We start from the raw sequence: 19,576 nt of genomic DNA on the forward strand, positions 1-19,576 counted from the left end.
ATGAGAAACAAACAATAATACAGTTGTATTTCACTTTTTATTTAGTTATCTTCATTTTCAAGTCTATTCAAGTATGAGACGTTTTAGACTCTTAAAGAGATAAAAGGAATTAACATATGAAATAAATGCAGGGAACAATAAGAACCATCAGTTTTTATTTAATTATCTTCATATTTATACTCTCTAATTTTCTGTTTTCCCTCGTTCACACCTTCAATGAACACACCATGTGCATTTCTTTTTTTAGAGTGTTTTAAAGGACCATTATGTTATGTCCTATCTACATAGAAATGACCAACCTGTCCTCGTCGCCATTTATAACTTTTAAAGCATGTATGTATGTATAAACATAAACTTATGATCACCAATATCAATTTACATTCACAAAAGAATATGAATGTATGTAACTTGCTTGGATATAGCAGCTAAGGAAGGATTGGAATTAAAAAGAAAAAAAATGTAATTGGGAAAGAAAGTAGAGGAATAGACCTCAATAGCCATGCGTGCCCATTTGTTCCCCATTTTAGCATGGAGTTCAATGATGCGGCGTTCTTCCTCTGGTGTAAATGCACCTTTTTTGAGATCAGGATTTAAGTGATTTGCCCACCTTAAACGATAGCTTTTACCACAACGAGAAAGCCCAGAGTGCTTCTGAACAAGTATATAGATAAATAAATAAATCAATATTATCATGATTTAATTTACACAATGAAATAAATAGTTAAAATATACAAATATGTATGAAAAAAGGTTTTACCTTCTTTGTTTGAGTTGCAGAAAAGAGAGCAATTTGCCTTGTCTGCACATTACAGAGAACCAAGTTTAGTTCACTAATGATACAAAAGTTAACTACCACAAGGGTAATATGGTCAGTTAGTTGAAGTGTTTGAAAGGGAATCAAAATGCACTTTTGGTTGTAATTTTTCTCTCAGGCATTTCATCATACAGTTGGCAAGCCCTAATTTGAGAAAAACTGAAATAGAACTTGGAAGAGTGCGTTCATGACCATGACTCCATGAGTCTAAAATCATTACAAGTGTTTGACTTTTAAGTGGAAATAAAAATGCAGGTACCTGTGTTCTTGATGAACATGTTAATTTTTGGAGGGGAGTATTTTGTGGCGTTTATATTACTATGGAGGCTAGCGATTGTTGGGCTTCCATTTATTATAATTTTAGTTATACCTGGTTTGATTTACAGAAGGGTTCTTATGAGCTTGTCGAGAAAGATCAGAGAGGAGTATAGTGGCGGAGCAGGCGATTTCATCCATGAGGACCATTTATTCTTTTGTGGGTGAAAACAAGACGATAACAGAGTACTCTGCTGCTCTTCAAGGTACTGTGAAATTAGGGTTAAAGCAAGGTTTGGCTAAAAGGAATAGCGATTGGCAGCAAAGGCGTCATTTTTGCAGTTTGGTCTTTTTTGTCTTGGTATGGTAGCAGGATGGTGATGTACAATGGATCTAGCGGAGGAACTGTATTTGTTGTTGGAGCTGCCATCGCCATTGGTGGACTGTAAGATACAGCGCCCTCCGTGTTTTTAATTTTTTTTTATGACACTAATTTAAGGGCACGCAATAATGCGTAACCTAAATCCTTAAATTTTCTAAATAGATGACACTTTTTTAATGTCACTCTCGTTTGCGTAACATAAATCAACGAGTGTCGTGGTTTGCGCGTCGTAAAAGGCTATTTTTCTAGTAGTGACATATAATACTTGAATAAGGTGCAAGTATTCATATATGAATATATATATATATATATATATATATATATATATATATATATATAAGACATATATAGTTATTCATATATAAATATAGGTATTCAATAGTTTTTATTAATATAATTATATCCAGATTGAAATATTCATATGTGAATTGAACAAAATATAGTAGAGATATACAAGTTATTCATATATGAATATAACAGATATGATAGGAATTTTATACCTTTGACATTTGTCCGCTTCAAAGGTGTTTCTCTCATTGTGGTTGGCTCTTTATCAGAAACGTCAATCTTTTTACCTTTATTCATTAGTGAGTAGAAGATAAATGAATTTGATATACATTTTACAAAGAACCTATTTTATATTCATAAATGAATAATTGTATATTAAACTTATATTTATGGTATATTCACACTAAATTATGTTACATTCATATGTGAATAGAACATATATAACTCAGTTTTGTTCTATTCATATGTGAATTTAACATATATATAAGTTAGTTTTGTTTATGTTCACTAGTAAACAAAACATATCAAAATTTATTCATATATTAATGGAAACGTTTATTCATACATTTATCTTGTTTTGCCTTGGAAAGTTTTTCTTTTGAAATTGTTGATGGATCTTTAGTATCTTCATTTTTTGTTATTCATATATGATATATATATATATATATATATATATATATATATATATGTGTGTGTGTGTGTGTGTGTGTGTTTGTGTGTGTATGTGCGTATCTATATATATATATATATGTGTGTGTGTGTGTGTGTGTGTTTGTATGTGCGTATCTATATATATATATATATATATATATATATATATATATATATATATATATATATAAGCTATATATAGTTATTCATATATGAATATAGGCATTCAATAGTTTTTGTTAGTATAAAACATATCTAGATCGAAGTATTAGTATGTGAATATAACAAAAAGATAGCAGGGATATACAACTTATTCATAAATAAATATAACAGCTATGATAGTAATTTTGTACCTTTGACATTTTTCTGCTTCGAACGTGTCTCTCATTGTGGTTTGCTCTTTATCAAGAACATCAATCTTCTTACCTTTATTCATTAATGAGTAGCACTACTAGAAAAATACCATTTAATGACACGCATTGCGTGTCGTAAAAGGGTCGGATGACACGCAAATGTGTGTCAATGAAGGCCATGTCATAAAGGAAGACGACACGCATTTGTGTGTCATAACCTTATGACGTGGATTTACGACATGCATTTATGACACACAATGTGTATCATTAAAGCCCCTACCATAAAGAAAGACGACAACCATTTTTGTGTGTCATAATTTTAAATGTTTTAAGAAATAGATTTACTTATTTTCAAATTACAAAACACATTTTAGGTTTTGTAATACAATATAAAATATCATACACAAGAAATATAATTTATTGCAAAAAGTATAATATGTCAAATACAAATAATCATTCAATTGGTAAATAAATATAATAAATTGCTATTATTTATTATAGAAAAACAAAACATTAAAAGGAACACGTGAGTAAGTTCTCCTTTGATAGTATTCATGGTCTCTTTAAGCCTTACAATTTCACTGCTTGAAGATGCATCAACACAACCAATGTTGACTCTTTTCTACAAGTTTCATGCACTTAGGGACATAAAATGACTTTTGTAGTAAAATAGTAAATTATGTTTTTTTTTCAAGTCAAATCAAGGGAAAAAAGAAGGATGGGAAATAGGTTTCCTAATGGTGTGGTAGATGAGCTTGATCATGTCAGGTTCAAGTTTTGGGGCTTCATATAAAGCGGACATTCCCATAGAACCCAAACCTTGAGTTGATACCTATAAACCCTATGAACCCAGTTTGACTCTTCGAATTGCCGCCAATTTCGAGCTTTGTTCTTATTGTATTGATCAATGAAAACAAAGGTTGACTGATTTCTTCATACAGGAATCCATGTTGGCGGTAGGGTAATCCAGAGCCGATGATGGTGTAGCGACGAGGGCTGTTGGTTTGGCGAATAAATCCATCAGAAGAAGAATCGATAAGTTGATAGAGCTTGAGGACGAGGGAAGAGGACAGCACCAAGAGGAAAACATGGGAGAGGGAAGTGAAAACTAACCCTAAATCACCCAAGGCGGGTTTTCTAATTTTTGGGATTTTTCCCCCAACTGGCTACTAAGGATGAGACACGCGTTTTCCTAAAAAAATATAAAACAACAAGTAATTTTAAGGCACGAAAAAATACATGTCCTAAATCCTTCAAATTTTATAAGGGATGACATTTTTTTACGATACCCACATTTGTGTATCTAAAAGCCTATTTTCTAATAGGGTAGAAGATAAATGAATTTGATATACATTTACAAAGAAACTATTTTATATTTTAAATGAATAATTGTATATTAAACTTATATTTACGGTATATTCACACTAAATTATGTCATATTCATATGTGAATAGAACATATATAACTCATTTTTGTTCTATTCATATGTGAATAATGTATATTACACAAAATTATTTTCTATTAATATGTGAATATAACATATATAACTTAGTTTTGTTTGTGTTCAAAAGTGAACAAAACAGATCAAAATAAATTCATCTTCAGTATCTTTATTTTCTGTTGTATTTTTAAGTAAATTTGCATCCTTATGTTGTCAATCACATATGAATAAAGTTAATCATATCTAAACTGAATACCAAATTTATTTACCTATTTCCTTCGTTTTTATTTTTTGTTTATATATATGTTTGACTATTGGTGTTGTTTCTGTAAAGATAAGTAGTTAATATTAGTAGAAAGTCTGTAAAACCTTAGTAGATTAGGACAACATAAGCGAAATGTGAAGCAACGTTTTTATTTTAACAGAAAAGTCGTGAATAAGTATGAAAAACAAAGAGAAAATATAAAATCATTTCTAAATCAACTAATAATGGACGATTATTACAAAAACCCTAAGTAAATCAACTAATAATGAACTAGGGAAAACTGAATATTCTTTATTTTCTTATATATATATATATATATATATATATATATATATATATATATATATATATATATATATATATATATATATATATATATATATGATGGTAGAAATCATCTCTAGCTTATGAATCATAGCTCCTTTATGGATGTGTAAGCATTGACATCCTCTGGGAATTGGGGATTCTTTTCTTCTTAAGGCTAATCAACTTCTTGGGTTCAATTGCTTCAATTAGATCTTTGATTTTGATTAATAATGTGTGTTGTGGGTTTCCCCAGCCTTCATACTATCTATGAGGAATCTTGACATATCATGTTTCATGATTGCTATAACCAATTTGGAATGAATGATAAGCTTCATGTTGAATCCTAATGATAAACACACAAATGTTCATTGTGTTGAATTGCCTTGGTTAACCAATTATCACCAATATTTGAGCATCTCATCATCTTGCTTAATGGCAAGCTTTTTAGTTATTCAAGTCTTTTAGTTTTCAAGCAATCACAACACTCTCTTTTAGTTTAATTGTAGTTAGTTAGTTTATTTACACTAGGTCTATTAGACTACATTGGTGATTGAATACAACCATTTCCCCGGTGATCGATACTCCTTTTTACCATTATATTACGTTTTATTTGCAAACAAATGATGTAATTTGTTTGGTGGACTTGACATCCCGCCAGTGGTTTATATATGTAGCATGAAATTAGGATATTACATTAGTCATCAGTGAGTCTAATGAAAACGATTAATATATCAATGTATCAATTAGAAGAACTAGCTCAACATAATTTTTTTGTTTTTGAAACCTTTGAATAAGTAATTTAACTTTAATAATTTATTTAAAAGCAAAGAGTAAAATTAAAACATATGGATGAATTACATTCGAAATAACTTACAATACGTAAGACATAACGATGGAATCTTTAACTTTAATTCACATGGAAGAGATCGAACAATCGTTATATAATCTAAAAAGAATAAATATAAACAATTTATCCTAAACTAGTTAGACTAGATAAACCAGATTCCAGTTCATAATCACACTTTGAGTTGATAATCACATGATATGTAAACCAAAAACTCCATAATTCAAAAAAATACAGTTAGTTATGTTTCAATAAGTTTTGTTTAGTTTTCTCCAACATCTCAAGATCGTATTCATAGGGACAACCTAAAAAATATCATTCTTTTATTTATAAATAATCAAAAACCCCTTTTAGAAAAACAAAAATCCCTTAAAAAATACCCAACTAACCCCTTAAAATAAATAAATAAATAATAATAATAATAATAATAATAATAATAATAATAATAAATCAACTAACGAGAGCTAGTGAAAAAGATTGAAAGAAGGGAGTGACGAGAATAAAGAAAGGCAAGTAGAAAATGAAGAAGGTTTCCATTATAAGGAAGCATGACCCTCTCTTTCTTTTGTAATTTGCACAATGTGGGATCAATAAACACTTTTCTTTGCAATTTTTTTGTCCCGGGGGATGGAGGAAGTTAAATATTCCACTTACCATGTTTGTCATAAAGATTTTGATGAATCCGACAAGTGGGCGATCAATGGGAATGAAGAATAAGTGATTACATTGAGAAGAAGATGGAGATTGAGACAGAAGAAGGAGAATAATGTCAAGAATGGAGCTCTTGGTATTGATGGAGAGATAGGTGTTTGTAATGATGGTATTAAGCTGAGTAGAACAAAGAATAGGATTGGTTTAAAGGCACCTGAGACGATCTCTTCTCAGGTATGTGATTTTTCAATAACACAAGAACACATCTCCAAATTCTCTCCACGCACTAAATCCCTAAAGCATCCGTTACACATGAAATTTTTTATTTTTATTTTTTTCCAAGACCTGTTATCTTAAAACTCATGAAATAGGCATATTACAAATGAATAATAATACATGTATTCCACCAAATACAACAATTTTATGTCTGTCGGAATTCTGATTGAGCGCTTACTTAAACTTAACCAAAAAAAAAAAAAAAATCACATATTCATAATATGATTTCCAAAGTCAAATAATAAAATGACTAGTGATAACTAAAAGAATATTTTGTAGGAAGGAGCCTCCGGTTGATGAATCCACATATACAACCAAAACCAATAATGTAATTTCCAATTTCCAGTTATCAAGCAACTGCCGACACTGCTTCAATTGCACTCCCCAAAGGCCAAGCAGCTTCCACCAATGAATTTTGGTACTCAACCTTTTTCACCAGTGTAATCTCTTGCCATGGATCCAAATCTGTCCAACAATTAGATGGAATTTCATTAACTTCAATTACTCTGTTTATAAAAAAGAGTGACTTACTTACCAAAACCATTCACAAGTAGGGTATACTGATACACAAGATCCATGCATAAATAAGGTAAATTAGATGGTTCCACATGAGGATATGTAGATTTCCCATCCTCGAATGTTGTTTCACATGCCCTCTTAGCCGCCTCCTCAAAGTCGGCTGCTCTTACTTTGGCAACCGGTTTACTTGCATCAACAAAACCAGCCTATATATAAAAAAATATAACTAGTCATTAAGTGAACATATGTTATAAAATTGAGTAAAGTACATTTTTTGTCCTTGAATTTCGATGATTTTTTGCAATTTAGGTCCTATTTCAGGTTCTTTTAACATATTTGGTCCTTGTTCCAAATAAAATGACTATTTTGGTCCCTGATAATAGCTTCTTCTTTTTTTTTTTTTTTTGCAATTTTGGTCCTTATTTGCAGTTCTTGTAGCATATTTGGTCTTTCTTCCAGATAAAATGACTATTTTTGTATAGCTGATTTTTGAAATTTTGGTCCCATTTGAGGTTTTTTTTTAACATAACTGGTCCCTGTTCCAAATAAAATGACTAGTTTTGGTTCCTGAGTATAACTGATTTTTTCAATTTTGGTCCTTATTTGAGGTTCTTGTAACATATTTGGTCCTTGTTCTAAATAATATGACGATTTTTGTATAGCTGATTTTAGCAATTATGGTACCTATTTGAGGTTCTTGTGACTACTTTTGGTCCCTATGTATAGCTGCTTTTCGCAATTTTGTCCCCAAAAATAGTCATTTTACTCAGAAAATAGACCAAAAACGTTACAAAAACCTCAAATAAGGACCAATTTTGAAAGAGAGTTCTTTGAGACCAAAATTGCAAGAGAAATTGTTTTCGTACCAAAACTGAAAAACTCAGCTATATTCAGGGACCAGAAATGTAATTTACTCTATGAAACATGTGAATATAATTTATTATTTTATAAATATATGATTTAATACCTCAGCAGCACGATCAAAAAAGAAAGAAGCCACAAAAAGGTTTTTTTGACCATCACCACCACCACCATTCCAAACACCATTAAAAGTGCATTTCATGTGAGTGCAAGTTGAATCATTGCTTTTAAGAGCTTTTAATGCTTCTTCCCTGCATTTGTTCATGTTTGAACCAGATGAAGCTGATGAAACCTTGTATTCAGTTCCAGCATATGAGTAAACCCCTAAAATAACAAAATGAATAAAAGTTATGCATAAAAAAAACAAGGTAAAGCAACTTGTCTGTTTAATATGATGGAATGGAATCACAAAGGAATGGAATGGCTCATTCCGTGAGGAATGCTCTATTCCATTCCCTCTTTGATTACTGCATAACAAACAGTAACAAAGGGTCTTGACATCAACATACCATTATATCCAGCCAATATGCATGGATTTTCAGAATCTTTATTCACACCCAAAATCTCAGCTCGAGCAGCTAATAATCCATACTTCAGGTAACTGTAGGATGATAGAAGAAAACTAAGTAAAAACTATGTGTGTGTGTGTATGTGTTTGTGTGGAAAAAGGAATGTGTTAAACCTGTGAACATAAAGGTAATATTTGGTTCCCATGAGAAACATTTCTTTTACATATTTATCCTCTCCATTTGATATTCTTGGAGCCTTTGCAGCATCTTCCTCTGAAATAGCATATGCCATTTGTACTGATCCACCACCAAGATCAACCACCCCAACAGTGTGTGAATATTTCTGACCTAATCTTTTCAATAGATAATTTATAGTCACCTGTAGGCATGAATGCATGATCAAACATCATTTGGGATTACATTAGTCATCCATTCGAGAGGATGTAAAAAATATAAAAAAGTAAGTAGCTTACCCATTGATAAGCACCTTCTTGAGTTCCATCAAGAACAGTTACCCAATCATCACTGGACTTTAGGTTGCTCTTAACTTTCAGAAAATCTTTCACCTATATGAACGTAAATTCTAAAAGACATTAATACGATATAAGAATCATCTGGAATGAGGAAATTTTAAAAGGGGATAGAAGAGTAATATTTACAGATTGTAAAATTCTTTCAGATGCATCAACTCCCAACTGTCTCAGACCTGCAGTTGCCTACATAGAGATGTATGTATTGGGTATATAAGCATATAGATTTTACAAAATACAAAAGTATTCCTAGAGAAATGCAAACCACTAACCCCAACTTTGACTGGTGTATTTTGGCGCTTATTAGCTGGAACAGCAACTTCTGCTTTCTGTAAAAGAGGCAGAAGGGAATCTGCAGCTGCTTTAGGGTCGCTTGCAAATGCACTCAGACCTGGTTTCAGCTGCATTATAAAAGTATCAAGCGAAATTTTAGTACTATTCTTACAGCAGGAAATTTTGGAATGTCAATAACAATTGAAAGCAAGCTTTTATCTCTTTCTCAAGGCTAAAGAAAATTGGCTTAAAAGAGAGTAAAGCATGTTTCTTTGTTGTTGGGAATTGAAACTCCCCATTTGCATTCAACTTAGTAACTATTTTTCTTTGGATTTACTTGGTTGTATATCCTTTTGAGCATCGTAACTAGTACAAGATAGAGCTAGTAGATGTGCATTCACAGAAACTAAGACACAAGGATTAATAGTATTTTTATTGTAACCTACTCTATATGCACTAAAATGGAAGCAGAGGGGCACTACTAATTTCGATTCTTTACACATTATCTCTATTTGCTAATTGGTACAATAGTATTTATTTCAATTTCTAAACGAAACTACAGTATACTGATACTAACTGCATGTAGCTGTTGATGAATCTATAGCAATTGCGAACCAAACTAATAGATTATACAATAAGATTATGCATAGAAGTCAATGAAATGGACCCTTGAAGTACCTGCTCAAAAAGCTCAAGTTCTTTGCCAATGTGTACAAGATCCAAATTCTTATCAAAACAGAAGACATGAACTCTACTCCCCGAACTGCCGGCATCAAAAATCACGGCATATCTAGTCGATGACGGATCCGTTTGTAGCACGTAATTTGGCGAAAACTTGCGGTTTGCAGGCAAAACACCATCACTGGGAGTGCGTGCAGCAGGCATCAGAAACAAAACGAATGAGATGAGGAGGAGAGGTATCGAAATGACCAAAATGGCCCCGCGGTAGCGATGAACTTTGTCGGAGAGGGACTCATTGTACTGCGGTTGACGGCTGCGTTTTAGCATTTTGTCAAGTTGATCCGCCAACGGTGGCGTGGAAAAGACCTGACCTTCAAGGAGCTCAGCGGCCGAAGGAGATCGATACCGGATCTGGCCGTTTCCGGCTGCGGCTGCTGAAGGAGGCTTCAAAGACTGATGAGAATTCTCCTGTGAGGACTCCAGTTCTTCTCAATTTGAAATATACAAGCTTTTACGATTTAAATTACCGGATCAATCGATCGAATCTCAGATCGACCAATTCACTCAACGAAGTCGCAATCACAAAAGAAAACGAGAGCAAATCGAATTTACAACTACATGAAATCAAAGATTGATCGGAGAAGAACAATGCCGTCGTGCTTCTCTCTCTAGAAAGCTTTTTTCCGATCCCAGATTTGGTCGAGCAGTATTTTGGGCGTGTTAACTATGGAGTATTTTAAGTTCAGCAAAGGCACCGAAGCCTTTACGTAATTAGGACAAAATGCACACTTTGATTAATTATAAAGTTTTAAAATTAAGTTAATTGTATTATTTTATTTTAACTATTAGTATTATATAAAATCTAAATGGCAATTATTTTTGTCAAGTTGTTTTTTTATATATTTTTAGATCTCATAAATGTTTATACTTTGAAACTATATCAAAATGTTTTTTTTTTTGTATTATTGTATGAATATAAAATCAATATGTATTTATTTATATACATACTTTTGGCAAAGTATTCAAACTTCTATCATACGAAAGTTTGGTAAAAATTCATCTTTTTAGCTTACATGTGATTTTGGTACCAAACTAAGGGTTTGACCATGTTAGGAGACTTTGAATCCTGATTTAACTCGTTTGGTAACTATTTTTTTTTTTATGTTTTTAAGAAAATTAACAATAATCATAAGATACTATTTATGTTTTACCTTAATTTTAAGTAGAAGACGATGGAACAACATGTATCGGTCATGTACAAAAACTATAATGTTAGAACTTTTTTAATGGTAATTCTTATAATAAGGGCATCATGATTCATGATATGTAAGCACAATTACCTTATTGAAAAATGCTCCATTTGTATTTATAAATGATGGTTATTGTAAATCTATTATAATTATGACGTGTTAAAATATTTTTTTACGCCATCTTCATCTCAAGTTTTTCTAATAAATGAAATGGATGGGAAGAAAAGGAAGGGGTTCTAAGGAAAGTGAAGGAATGGAACATCATATCGTTCATGTACAAAGACTATAATGTTAGAACTTTTTTGGAAGACAATTTTTATAATAGGGGCATCATGATATGTAAACACAATTTCCATACATGGGTATTTACAAATGATGGTTATGGTAAATCTATTATAATTCTGAAATGTGAAGATAACTTTTTTATGCCCTCTTCTTGAGTTTTTCTAAGGAATAAAATGGAGGAGAAAGAAATGAACGGAAGAGTTTCTATCTTTTTCTTTTTTTTCCCTTTCTTTTCCCTTGTAAATTCCAAAAATTGGAGGAAATATTCTTACAGAATAAGCTTTTCTTTCCCTTTATTTTCTAAGAATGTTATTCTCTTTTTCTCTCTTCTCCTCCTTAAAAAGAATCAAGAACACTTATTTCCTACCATTTTCTTCTTTGAAAACTCGAGAACATGTCGTGTTGCAAAAAAGAAAACAATATTCCCAAATCAAATATTAATAAAAAATTATAACAGTAAGTAAATTATCTATTTGTTATTGACCATAGTTGAATTCGCAATTTTCTGACATAATTTTTGCAATTTTTGTAGTTATTTGAAATTTATGTAACATTTTTGTTCCTCTTTTTCAAGAAACTGACTATTTTTTGGACCAAAATTAGAAAAGTGGTCATTTTGCTTAAAACAAGATCAAAACACCCAAAAATACACCTAATACAAAGACCAAAATTGTAATCAAAAACATTTTGAGACTAAAAGTACAAATATCAGTTATACGATTAAAGGTGTAACTTAATTTTATTTATATTAAAGAAATAAAAGTAAAAAGTATGTGTTATCAAACTAGATTTTGATGTATCATACATGGAAGTCATAAATTTGGACATGGATAATTTGACATTTTCGGTGAAATTGCTATCAAATTTTGATATTTTTTTTGTATTTTAAGCACATATTAAATCTTTATATGCATCTAAAGCCAAATGTATCATGGTTGTGTTTCTCCAAAAGGGTAACAAACGTAAACACATGACAAAAAAATGTCAACTGTTATATAAATTACATTAAGTAAAGCATTTATCAATTTCACAAATACGTTCTTGTTCCATGATACTAGGGGTACCCATGGTACAAATGCTACTTCAGTCCACTTCATGCAACTTTTTGCTTTGAAGGTGGTGGAAAGATGTAACGGAAAATCCACCCTGCCGATATTGCCCCTATGAACGGAGAAACCCAATAAACAATAAAATGTTTTCGGGTATTGTAATGGTTGTTTACATATGCCCATCCAAACGCCTGTAGAAACAGAACAAAGGAAGAAAACTTATGGCTTCACACGTTACATTTAAACTAATTTAACTTTTTTATTTTTTGAGTTTTCCTAGGTTATTTGGTGGTCCAAAAAAATAGATTAAAAGTTAGTTTTTTTTAAATGTCAAAACTACCCTTATCTCATAGCAAAATAAAGAAACAATGTCCCAAATATTCTTTTTGTGAAATTGATTGTTTGAAATAATAATAACCTTTTTTTTTAAAAAAAAAAAAAAGGAAATAATGAATTTGTGAAACTTACATTGGCAGGATTCAGTGAAGGACCTGTGTAGCTTCTACCAAAAGCAGCGAGTATCACGATAGAAGCAGAAAGCAACCAGTTTTTCAAAAGCCAGCTCTTAGGGCCACGAAGGATAATGTAGAGGACAAGAATGGAGCTCATGAATGTCAACATCCCTTCAACAATGGCGCCCGTATGAATATCAACTTTCAGATAAGGTCCTCCAAGCATGTGTTTGTACTCCAATGGCATGCATCTTACAATCGCCAACGCACCACCAACTCCACCAACAGCCTACCAACAATCTCCAAAACATTTCAAGATCATGCAGATTTGGAAGAAAAAGTTTCAACAATGGTGAATGATCGATGCTGACTGAATACAATTCGATTGATTACCTGAGCAGGAAAACGAACTGCGGCGGAGATAAGAGTGTCACCACCGTGGCCGACGGCGTAAAAGGCAGCAGTACCAGTAGGATTAAAACTAGCGCCACCTAACGCAGTTCCAATTATACCGAAAATAAACAAGAGGATGAAGACGAGTGAGATTGTGATCAACAGTTTAGCTATTCCTTGAACGCCGATAGCTTTGGCAATAATGGAAGTTCCGGCGCTAAGGCAGGAAGCACAGAACACCCACATGAAAGTCAACACACCATCGCCGACAGCCACCTTGACTAACCCCATATCTCCTCCTCCGTTTAACTACAGAATCAGTTTCCCGATTCACCGGAAAAGTTGCAGAAAGGAGTGGAGTTGGGTTTGGAATTCCATGAGAGAGATGCACTTATATAGTTATATTATTTACACACTTTGGAAGTGGACAACACGAGGGGTGTGAAATGATATTTATTGTAAATATTGGTGATGATGATCATGAGTGTGATCGAACAACCCAACCATGGATTAATTTGGAAGTTTGGTAGAGTTAAGTTGAGGTAAAAGTTATAGGAGTTGATCATGATGCCAATGATATGAGAGTATTATGAGAGATAGATAATTAATATGATTTTTTAAGTTTGATGTGCATTTAGCTTCCATATATTTATATTTTTGCTATGATTCAAATTACTGTTTTTGTTAAAATAGAAAAATTACGATAGAATATGCTAAAAGTAAGTTGTGATGCATTGTTGACATTGGAAACGACTTAATTGGATAGCACATTCCGTTTGATGCATGTTTAGTAGTTGATACTTTATGTACAAGTTTTGATTGGATAAACTGTAGTTGTAGGTAGCCACATGGTATTAAACAAAAGGAGTATCCCGATGTAGTGGGTGTTGAAAGTGATTTTCAACTTTCTCGAGTAGGATCTCACCAATTGTTTAATAACCAAGGGCACTATACCTCATAAATTTTTAATAAATTTAGCTAATTTTTTATAATTTGTTTCAAGATTTAACTAAAAGTTAACCAAAAAGACCGAATTAGTAATCATGTTCATTTTGCGAAATAGTTTCCCATAGCCCGAGAAATGGGCCAAATTAAAGGCTATGAAATGGGCCTTATTTAAACCCCCAAAAAAATGTTCATTCTCTATCTTTTATTTTCAGTCTCGTTAAAATAGCCGAAGACAATTATAATAGGCCAATAGAAGTAATATGATTTATTCTCATATAATACATAAATTAACAATTACTCAACAAATAATAGGAAAACATATTTTTTTCTCTTCATGGCTCCAAAACTGACAGCGTACATTATATAAAAACATCTGTATATACAATTATAAATTCTATAAAAACTGACAGCGTACATATTACCTAGTCTGGTGTTCAAACAAAGAGAGTTTAGTGTGTTTTGTGATATCTACAGATGTGTCATATTTAACTTCTTGATGATTATAAATTAATGATAGATGATGTTTATAATGAGATTTAATAGACATTTCACCTTTCAGATTTTTCTTTTGGAAAAAACTAGTTGGATTTTCTAATAGATGTTAAATCAACACCAAATAACTTGTGTCAAGAATTTCTTTTTCAAAATAATAAATGTGTATACTCACAACAGTTTAGACAAGTATTATTATTCATACTCCATAGATCAAGAAACTCATCAATTTAAAGTGTTTTATTCGATCGGATTTTATCATAAAACGATCAACACATGGGTAAGATCAAACACAAATATACAAAAGACAAGAGAAGACGTTAATACTGTTTTTAAGATTCAATCCAACATACAAAGAAGCCATTATTTATTATTACTTTTTACCACCACTACTACTCCAAATCCAATGATATCCACCATATCTTTAATCTTTTTTTTTATCTTTATTCAGTTGCTTTCCCTTTACGCCTGCTGCTAGTTTCAAGAAGATAACAAACCATGGAATCCACGTCATCACCAAATATACTATACGCCTCCATCGCCTGCACATAACTGAACCCCATTGACAGCACCATCTGCATTCCATTACACAGCACTGTTCCTTCGCCTTTGCTCTCACTCCCTGATGGCCCACCTGCTTTTTTTTTTTCAAATGAGTAAATGACCATTTTACCCTTATGGTCCAACTTTTTTTTTTTTTTTTTACAATTTGAAAGGAGTCGAATAACAGAAAAAAAAGGAGAAATATGTTCTTTAAGGACCATTTTACCCTTCAATTCCAAAAAAGAAATTACATAATCCTCATCAATTTTAAGATATGAGGAAAAAGAAGGCCAAATAGTGTCTTAATAGATAATAATGTCGGAATAAACCGTCTAAATGAGACTAAGCGACCATTTTACCCTTACATTCCAAAAAACAAATTAACATAATATTCCTCAATTTTAAGATGAGAGGAAAAAGAAGGGTGAATAGGAAAATGATTAGTGTCTTAATTAATAGATAATAATGTCTGTATAAACCATCTAAATGAGACTAAATGACCATTTTACCCTTCAATTCCAGAAAACAAATTCCATAATATTCATCAATATGAACGTGAGAGGGAGAAGGTCAAATAAGAAAATAATTAGTGTCTTTAATAATATCTGAAGAAATGTCTGTATAAACAGTCTGAATGAGACTAAATGACCGTTTTATCCTTACACTCGAAAAAACTAATTCCATAATATGCATCAATATTAACGTGAGATGAAAAAGAATGTCAAATAGGAAACGATTAGTGACTTAATATTGTCTGAATAAACAGTCTGGTTGAGAGACTAAACGACCATTTTACCCTTACACACCAAAAAATCATATTACATCAATATATTAGCATGAGAGGAAAAAGAAGGTCAAATAGGAAAATGATTAGTGTCTGGATAAATTAAGTTTCATCTGGCTTAACCTATTAAGTCGTTTTTGTCAAGATTCACATCAAGTACTTAACCCATTAAGCTCATTAAGCAAAAAAAAAAAAAGGAATTAGTTACTTACTAATACTACCTCCAGAAGAGGATGGTTGAGCATCAGACGTAGAAGATTCTGTTTGACCAAGTTGCTGTTTGAACTTATCATTTGCCATGTATTCAGCCCTCGATGCAGCCATCACCATATGCTCGATTTCCTTCTCAGTCAACTCCATATCTGAGCAGAAACGCGCCTCTGCCATAAGAGCCTGTTTATATTTTACAAAAATTAGAACATCATGATCTGAAAAACCATCAAAACATGATCAAAGAGTAGTTTACATTATCAATCTGTTGATCTTGTTGAGCTTTGATTGCTGCTTTCACTTGATCTTTATCAACATTTGTCTGAAATAATCAAAACCCAAAACATATAATATATCCAACAACAACAACATAACCCAAAAACATATAGATAAAGGTGAAATGACTTATTTACCCCTTGCAGGCAGCTAAACCCAAGGCCAGCACCTATTGTGAGCCTACGTGGATCAACAAGAGAGTTGTAATGGTTGCCATGATGGTAACTTAGCCGGATTGGAGGTGTATCTGTGTTATAGCTTCCATGGAATATATTTATAGGCTCTGTATTTATATATATCAAAAAAAAATATTTAAGCCAATTGAACAAAAGTAGAGAGTAAAGACCCTATTATATATAGTTATATACCAGTGCTATATGAGTAGATATGAATAGGCCGATTGTACATTTCAGATAATGCTTGAATCTCTACATTGTTCCCATAGACCTGGATACACAAATTATAAAAGTTACTGAAAAGATAATTCAAGAAAAGATGTATATAAAGATAGATTCTTGAAATTTACATACTTTATCTCTTCTCTTTCTCTTGCAATAAGAAGTGAAACCCTCTGTTATAAACTGTGAGAAGTGGTCTCTCTCGCGTTCCTGAATCAAGATTCAAGAAAGAAATTGTTATAGTTGTTACTTCCATATTTTTAACATAAATGACACATTTTTTTCAAGTGGGGTTTGGATTGAATGAGATATAAAGATTAACATACCATGTAATCAATGCACATTTGCCTAGCCAAATCGTATGCTTCAGAATCACCATAAACTTGATCTGCAACAGCACGAAACAGACAATTCCCATCTTCTGACATTCTTTTCACTTCATAACCTTGTGTGCGTCTAATATCAATCTCAAACTGTCGCTCCCTTTCCTGACAGAGAGATAATGTGTCATAATGTGATCAAAATTGAAGTGTAGATGTGTTGGTTTTTGTTTAAGAATGTAGAAATTGAAAACCATAGGGTGGAAAGTTTGTGATTTAATGGTTTACTGAAGGTGTATACCGTATTAGTCTGATTATTATTCAGTTCTTTGAAGTGAGTAAAACGACTAGAACTCACAGCATCATCATATGAGGATCCGAAGCATGGGTTTTGTTCATCAGCGCTGTTGTAGCCATCGTTTTCAGGATGAGACCTCGGAGATCCGGTGGAAACAACTGGCCAAGCAGTGGCTCTTCTAGATGAACCAATTCGTAAAGCGGCAGAATTACCAGGCGTAAATCTCCGGGAATTAGAACCTGTTGAAGATGGTTTTGGGGGTGGAGTAGGCGGAGCAGGTGGTGGAGGTGGATGTGGATGTGGACTTGGACTTCCGCTGGTTGGTTGCGAAGGATAATCATCGGACTTTTTTACATCTTTCTCTTCTTCCTCTTCGTTTACTCGCAAGCCACCGATTCTTTTCGAAAGATCTTCTGAAACAGTTTCGTCTTCGCTTTTATCAGTAGTGGGTACATCAAGACCATCGTTTCGATCAATTTCAACAGTTTCTACAGGAAGATCTTCAGAAAGAATTTGTTCTTGGACGTCGTCCCCTGTAACCTGAGCCTGAGGTAGACTCGATGAAGACGAAGAACTCGACCTGTTTGTATTATTAGATGATGAAGAAGGCCCAGCGGCAGAAGAACCTCTCTGAACAAAAACACGAGTCATCCTTTCCCTTTTTTCGAGATGATTTCGATGCCCTAAAAACAAACGAATACAAAGTTCTTATTCTTGATGATTATTATAAAACCCTAGCTTTCGATTTGTCACGTGTCCTGGCCTTAGGCGACGTGACTCCAATTCCGCCGGTGAATGATTTTATTTTATTGCTCCAACCAATATCGTCTTCGTCCACGAGCTGAAACGATCTCTGCATTCCCCTAACAATTCTCATGAGATTGAAGAACAACCAAACCCTAGCCCTTTCGAAAGTAACGCGAATTTTTACCTCCGATCAGTTCACCTCGGCGAACCCTAACAACAACCTGCAATCGCAATCAAATAAGCCCAAGAAAACAACCCAAAACGCACCATACCAAAATTCGAAATTAAAGATTCAAGAAACCCCTTAGATTCGAACAAAAAGGAAACCAATTGACCTAACAAAAGAGTTGATTCGAAATCGGAGCGTGGGGATGAAGTGGGTGTAGTGATCTGAAGAGTGTGTGTGATAGAGATTGAAGGGATTATTGGGAAAGTTGGTAGGGTTTTTGTGGAGCAGAAATCGATAAGGGATAGCTTGGCGACGAAGGAGAATATACATGGGTCTCTCTAAATACGCACGTACATGTTGAGATGAAAATGGGAGGCTGCGATTTAGCGGCGAAGGTTAAACAGGTGGCGAAATTTTGTGAAGCACGTGGGTGTCAGGCTTTGACGGAGGTGAGCTCGGAGACTCGGACACGAGCCCAGGAAGAGGATCTTGCTCTAAGATCTGTTTTGTACAAATACATGACAAAGACAAGGACATAACACCACCAAACCTTGTGTTTAGAATAATTATACAAATATCATTTTATTTAGTTTTTTTTATATAAATTTAGGTATTTTGGTGAGTGAAATGGAGAAGGAATGAAAAGCATTATTCCATTCTTGTAAAAAAATTGTTGTTTGTCTCATGAAATGGAAAAGAATGAAGCATAACAAAGGAATACCATTACTTCAAAATATGTGTTCGTGATTCTACAAGGCATCGTCGCTTGAAATTGTTGTTTGTTTGATGAGAAGGAATACCGTTACTTCAAAACGATTGTTTGTGATTCTACAGAACATCGATTTTTTCATTCTTTTGTACAAAATGACGATACTCGTTTTTACCCCCTTGTTTTCGATGGATTAAATTCACAACCAAATCAAATGAATTTGTCCATTTAAAACAAACTTGATAATGAATTCCCACTTGTGAATGAGTTCGCGACGGAAGATAAACGAAGAATTGATGAATGTGTCGTCAACAATTATTAGCAATTGAAAGTATCGTTTTTACTTATTTCATT

The 19,576-nt window shown here is 32.9% G+C and overlaps 3 protein-coding genes across 11 annotated transcripts; all 3 read right to left on the bottom strand.

Annotated features, from left to right (window-relative positions):
* Positions 1-6,598: 6,598 nt before the first annotated feature.
* LOC111905368 (apyrase 2) lies at positions 6,599-10,655 on the bottom strand. Its single transcript, XM_023901059.3, has 9 exons — positions 9,897-10,655; positions 9,218-9,346; positions 9,075-9,131; positions 8,889-8,981; positions 8,589-8,794; positions 8,416-8,507; positions 8,013-8,230; positions 7,062-7,251; positions 6,599-6,991 (listed from the first exon to the last, which is right to left on the bottom strand). Exons 1-9 carry the CDS (start codon positions 10,224-10,226, stop codon positions 6,876-6,878), a joined length of 1,431 nt encoding a protein of 476 aa, XP_023756827.1. The 5' UTR covers positions 10,227-10,655; the 3' UTR covers positions 6,599-6,875.
* Positions 10,656-12,349: 1,694 nt separating this feature from the next.
* Positions 12,350-13,805, bottom strand: LOC111905369 (aquaporin SIP1-1). The gene is made up of 3 exons (XM_023901061.3): positions 13,329-13,805; positions 12,952-13,224; positions 12,350-12,674 (listed from the first exon to the last, which is right to left on the bottom strand). The coding sequence occupies exons 1-3, from the start codon at positions 13,617-13,619 to the stop codon at positions 12,528-12,530; spliced, it is 711 nt and encodes a 236-aa protein (XP_023756829.1). The 5' UTR covers positions 13,620-13,805; the 3' UTR covers positions 12,350-12,527.
* A 1,174-nt stretch (positions 13,806-14,979) lies between these two features.
* On the bottom strand, positions 14,980-19,013 carry LOC111905370 (OVARIAN TUMOR DOMAIN-containing deubiquitinating enzyme 6). 9 transcript variants are annotated; one of them, XM_042895743.2, is made up of 10 exons: positions 18,680-19,012; positions 18,529-18,565; positions 17,601-18,450; positions 17,306-17,467; positions 17,112-17,189; positions 16,950-17,028; positions 16,719-16,864; positions 16,562-16,627; positions 16,308-16,488; positions 14,980-15,405 (listed from the first exon to the last, which is right to left on the bottom strand). In XM_042895743.2, exons 3-10 carry the CDS (start codon positions 18,246-18,248, stop codon positions 15,212-15,214), a joined length of 1,554 nt encoding a protein of 517 aa, XP_042751677.1. In that variant the 5' UTR covers positions 18,249-18,450; positions 18,529-18,565; positions 18,680-19,012; the 3' UTR covers positions 14,980-15,211. The 9 variants fall into 9 exon arrangements, with proteins under 9 accessions (XP_042751677.1, XP_023756831.1, XP_052620590.1 ...); XM_023901063.3 differs by having other exon boundaries at positions 17,601-18,565; XM_052764630.1 differs by having other exon boundaries at positions 18,529-19,012.
* Between the last annotated feature and the right edge of the window lie 563 nt (positions 19,014-19,576).

This window comes from Lactuca sativa, chromosome 6 (assembly GCF_002870075.4).
Source record: "Lactuca sativa cultivar Salinas chromosome 6, Lsat_Salinas_v11, whole genome shotgun sequence".
NCBI classification, from domain to species: domain Eukaryota; kingdom Viridiplantae; phylum Streptophyta; class Magnoliopsida; order Asterales; family Asteraceae; genus Lactuca; species Lactuca sativa.

What these genes read in the sequence shown, in the direction of transcription:
- LOC111905368 (XM_023901059.3), bottom strand. Translation starts at nt 10,226, where the DNA reads ATGCTAAAACGCAGCCGTCAACCGCAGTACAATGAGTCCCTCTCCGAC. An exon ending in AACTTGAGCTTTTTGAGCAG is followed by an intron (nt 9,347 to 9,896) that starts GTACTTCAAGGG and finishes TTTATAATGCAG; the next exon opens with CTGAAACCAGGTCTGAGTGC. An exon ending in ATACACCAGTCAAAGTTGGG is followed by an intron (nt 9,132 to 9,217) that starts GTTAGTGGTTTG and finishes ATCTCTATGTAG; the next exon opens with GCAACTGCAGGTCTGAGACA.
- LOC111905369 (XM_023901061.3), bottom strand. Translation starts at nt 13,619, where the DNA reads ATGGGGTTAGTCAAGGTGGCTGTCGGCGATGGTGTGTTGACTTTCATG. An exon ending in CAGTTCGTTTTCCTGCTCAG is followed by an intron (nt 13,225 to 13,328) that starts GTAATCAATCGA and finishes GATTGTTGGTAG; the next exon opens with GCTGTTGGTGGAGTTGGTGG. An exon ending in CTTCACTGAATCCTGCCAAT is followed by an intron (nt 12,675 to 12,951) that starts GTAAGTTTCACA and finishes CTGTTTCTACAG; the next exon opens with GCGTTTGGATGGGCATATGT.
- LOC111905370 (XM_042895743.2), bottom strand. Translation starts at nt 18,248, where the DNA reads ATGACTCGTGTTTTTGTTCAGAGAGGTTCTTCTGCCGCTGGGCCTTCT. An exon ending in AAATGTGCATTGATTACATG is followed by an intron (nt 17,190 to 17,305) that starts GTATGTTAATCT and finishes ATCTTGATTCAG; the next exon opens with GAACGCGAGAGAGACCACTT. An exon ending in AAGATCAACAGATTGATAAT is followed by an intron (nt 16,489 to 16,561) that starts GTAAACTACTCT and finishes AAATATAAACAG; the next exon opens with GCTCTTATGGCAGAGGCGCG.